Source organism: Microtus ochrogaster, linkage group LG8 (assembly GCF_000317375.1).
Source record: "Microtus ochrogaster isolate Prairie Vole_2 linkage group LG8, MicOch1.0, whole genome shotgun sequence".
NCBI lineage: Eukaryota > Metazoa > Chordata > Mammalia > Rodentia > Cricetidae > Microtus > Microtus ochrogaster.
In genome coordinates this window covers 3564232-3568650 of record NC_022033.1, presented here as the reverse complement: position 1 = coordinate 3568650, position 4419 = coordinate 3564232, and the positions used below count along the sequence as shown (strand labels likewise).

The window sequence follows — 4419 nt, the reverse complement described above, 5'->3', positions numbered from 1 at the left end:
ACCAGGAAGGAGGGACCCTGTTGTCTGTGTGCCCATGTCCTAAGTCACCAGGAAGGAGGGACCCTGTTGTCTGAGTTTCTGTCCCTTTCCATTCCACAGTCATTAAGTCCCAAAGAAATCACACAGAGGTCTACATTAGTTATAAACGGATTGGCCTAGTAGCTCAAACTTCTTATTAACTCTTAAAACTTATGTTAGCCCATTATTCTTGTCTATGTTAGTCACGTGGCTCGCTACCTTATTTGGTGAGGCAATCACAGCTTGTTTCCTCTGTGGCTGGGTCATGACTGCAGACTGCAGAATCCTCTTCCCAGAATGTTCCTGTTCTTTTTGCTCCGCCTCTACTTCCTGCATGGTTGCCCCGCCTATACTTCCTGCCTGGCTACCAGCCCAATCAGCATTTTATTAACCAAGTACAAGAAACAAATGTTTACAGGGTAAAACCATTGTCTCACTGCAAGGCCCCGCCCCCGTCCACTCAGGGGTTGGCTTGCTCTGCAGCCGTTACCTGGGATGGTCTGATGGGCAGACCTGTGCTGTGTTCCGCTGCTGTGCCTGGTCTGTGCCCAGCTCTTGGACAGCTGATGAGCAAGGGAAAGGGCCTGGGGGAATTTTGTGGTTCCTTGATGCCTATGTGTATAGGGCATAAGCCAAGGGCTTGGCACAGTCTGCACAGGGAGAGGGTGAAGATTTCCTGGAGGGAAAAAACACTTATCTGAGTACAATGCTTACATCCAATATGTGTGTTTAAACTACAGTCCCCACATAGCATGCATCCCAGGATGCCCAACATGTTTGTAGATGACAATGTCATGTGCACTGTAGAGGAGAACTGGGAAGAAAAGCAGTGTGGGCAGTAGGCACAGCATGTGCAAAGGTCCTGGGGCAGAGGGCAGTTCATCATGCAGCCCATCAGCCTTTAGACCATGACGGTAAAGTGGTAGGGTGGGCAAGGTCTGTAAACTGTAAGGGCTATGGGAGGAGGGTCACCATGGAAGGAAAAAGGATCACACCACTCCTAAATTACCCTGCCTCCTGTGTGTACTATGTCAGAGGAGGCCGGAGAACGTCCAGCGCTGAGCTCCGTCCCCTGAGCTGTCTATGCGGTCACATAAAGGAGGATGATCGCCTGGGTCTCTGGAGCCTGATAATCATCTCATGAGAACCTTCCCTGTTCTTATCTTGCAGATGAGATGGACCAAACTCCCCCAGCACGCTCCGAGCCTCTGGTCTCAGGGATTCGAACTCCCCCTGTGCGGAGGAACAGCAAGCTGGCCACACTGGGCAGGATCTTCAAACCGTGGAAATGGAGGAAAAAGAAAAACGAGAAGCTGAAGCAGACGACGTCAGGTATGGACCTGGAGATGGCCTGGGTACCTGGGTACCTGCAGAGGCCAGAAAAAGGGGTTAGATCTCCAGGAACTGGGGTCACAAACAGCTGTCAGCTGCCAAAAATGGGTGCTGAAAACTGAACCCAGGTCTCCTGGAGGAGCAGCAAGTTCTCTGCTGCTGAGCCATCGCAGCCCCAAGGGCTCCCATTCGCTCTCACAGACCACACTCCACAAGCCCTCAGCTCACAAATGACTGTTTCGTGGCTCTGACCCTTCCATTTAGACAAGGCAGGGGCCTAACTGTGGCCCTCACTGCTCCTAGGATCTGCCTGGGTGATGCTGAGGGTCAGAATCCAGTCCAGTTTCTGTCTGAGCTCTAAGAATGGTCTAGGGATGCTCACCCCACCACCTCCTACCCAAGGATTCAGAAGGTTCTCACTCACTTGTGCTGCACCCTCACACCCAAATCGGTGGGAAATGGGATTGCACCGTGTTGAACTATTGCCTTTGCCATCTCAGAATCAACCATATGATTGGTTCCAAGAGTGCAGTTAGACATGCATGGTGTGCACAATAGAATGACCAAATGAGAGACCGCAGCAGCAGGTGCTGTGAGGGCCCCTCTCGTGTGAGCCTACCTTCTTCTGAGAGAGAAAAGGACTCGGAGAGAGGCTGTGGACCCAGGGCAGCAGTGCTGGTGGGAACTGGAGCACAGGCTACCAACCCTGGGCTCCTGGAAGCTCAGTTTCAGCTTCCTGAGCCACCAACCCCAGGAGCCAAGAAGCCTGGGCCTTAGGGCCCTCCCGCTGTGCCGCTGGCCTTTTAGCTGCAGCTGTAAGCAATTAGTGAGGTTGGTGTGTGTGTGTGTGTGTGTGTGTGTGTATGTGTGGAGTTAGCTCCCCAGCCCCAGGGACCTACCAGGCAAGTGCCTGTCTCAGGCTATTGCCTCTGGGGTCCCAGGAGCCCCAGCTTCCTGCCCAGCTCTGACACATGCATGCCCCAGGGCTGGGAGGATGGTGGAGACAAAGCCACTCACCCACAGCATCGGGGGTGGGGTGGGGGCGCGGTGGGGGCCCATAAGATGGCAGCAGAGGACTCAGCATCCACTCTTGTGTATACAACTTACCAAATTATTTTAACCACTCAAGAAGTTGATTGACAAATTACTCTTGACAAGAATGAAAACAAGACGAACTGTTGAAGAATTCACAAGCGTTCCCAGTGTGCCAGGCAGGCAGAAAGCACATGAAAGCTGGGTCCTGTCTCCAAGGTCCTGCCCAGAGGCCAGGGCCTGACTGAAGCAGGTGACCCCTGTGACCCTGCGTGCTGTGTGATTGGAAGGCTGGGAAGATTGGGTCTGTGGCTCTGGGCCCCAAGGTTCCGCAGCACTGTTCCTGCTCGGGGCTGTCAGTCTTCCCTGGCAACCCTGAAAGGCCGCAGGGATACCTGTAGCAGCCCTGCCTTTGAGCTCCCAGTTTAGGCATTTGGAGATTGTGTAACAGCACCATAACCCACATCCTTACTCCCAGCCCCTCCTCCTTCGGTGCTGTAAATTTTAAGATGTCCAGTCCTCAGTCCGGACGTTAGGATGAGATGTAGCAGAGACCTCTGAGCTCTACAGAGCATGTGGGGTCTGCTGTCCTTAACTGACTCTGGATTAGCGATCAGACCTGAGGCAGTGCTAGCAATGTCCTATGTCCCAACCAGCCTGGGGGAGCATCCCAGGGACAAGCTGGGGACAGCTAGCCTGAGAGCCTCCGATGCTCTCCCTTCCTCCTCCTCCCCCTCCCCCTGTCTTCCGTCAACCCTCATTGTCCCTTCCTCCACACCACTGTCACTTGGAAATGGGTTGGAAGTTGAGGCTCCAGAAAGGAAGCTCACCTGAAAGGATCTTGTTCTGTTGCATCCTGAGTCCCCGTCCGTCCATCCTTCAAACGGGTGGTCCCGGTGGGCTCCCTTCTCTGCTTCTGATCCCACACTACAGCCTGTAGACGTGTGTCCTATCTGCCATTCAGCCTGCTGGTCACAAGTAGAGACCAGGCCTGTCCTGCTCAATGCCCAGTACACAGGGCACACAGTAGGCGCTCCGGCAATGTGAGATCAGTTGTAATGGGTGGAAGGCCTTCTTATCCCACGCTCTGCAAGGATGGAGACAGATTGGTGTCCCCCCACCCCTGCCCTGGGATTCCTGGCACCTAACTCAGAACATGGCTTGAAGTCATACTCAGCAAATACTTTAGAATGTTCGCATGGTCAACCCTTGTGGGTACTCTGAACTCTGACAGGTAGGCCGCCTGTGTTCTTGGCCACCTGCCAGAGTTTTGCCCCCAACATAGACAGTGTCTTTGGGACCCCATTGACAATCAGGCTTCACTCCGAGCTTTCAAAGAAAACATCTGAGATCTAAGTAACTGTGTGTGTGTGTGTGTTTTAATTTGAGGTTCATCTATGATGTGTGTGTGTATCTGTGTGTGTGTGTGCCTCTCTATATGTGTGCCTCTATATGTGTATCTCTTTGTGTGTCTGTCTGTCTGTCTGTCTGTCTGTCTGTCTGTCTCTCTCTCTCTCTCTCTGTGTCTGTGTGTGTGTGACTGGTTGACTTGAGTCAGTGAAAGCGATGTCCTGTGTCCTCTCTGTGTGTCTGTGTATGTGTCCATGTGTTTCTGTGTCTCTCTGTGTGTGTGACTGACCTGAATCAGTGCAGCAGTGTCATATGTCTTCTGGGAACACCCCAGGGACAGCCAGAAGAGGGTTGACCACAGTACATCTGGTGGATCCCCTGAATGCTGTTACCTAGAGATGCCTGGAAGGTGCTTCCTGAGGATATACACCATCAGAGTCAGTAAAAGTTGGCACTAGCCACAGCAGGGTACCCTGAGCACTGCCGGTAAAGGGAGGGTGGCTCCATCATCTGTGTGTGAAGGAGCTGTCGCAGAGGGTGAGCATGGCCTTGGAGCCAGGTCAAGGAGCTATCATGAGAGTACCTTGCAGAACATTGCAGAAACGATCTTTCCTGTGGCTGGCGTTTTGGGCATTGCTTATTCGATGTAAACCCAGAATCGCTGCAGTCTCGGGCATCTACTTCTCC

General features: G+C 52.9%; 1 protein-coding gene across 3 annotated transcripts in view; it reads left to right on the top strand.

The window, feature by feature from the left end:
* Phactr3 (phosphatase and actin regulator 3) overlaps positions 1–4419 on the top strand; it is a 201552-nt gene that overhangs the window by 130477 nt on the left and 66656 nt on the right. For all 3 annotated transcript variants that reach the window (XM_005362767.3, XM_026787110.1, XM_026787111.1), the window contains exon 2: positions 1189–1350. In XM_005362767.3, the coding sequence (XP_005362824.1) occupies positions 1189–1350 (162 nt within the window). The remainder of the gene's footprint in view (positions 1–1188; positions 1351–4419) is intronic.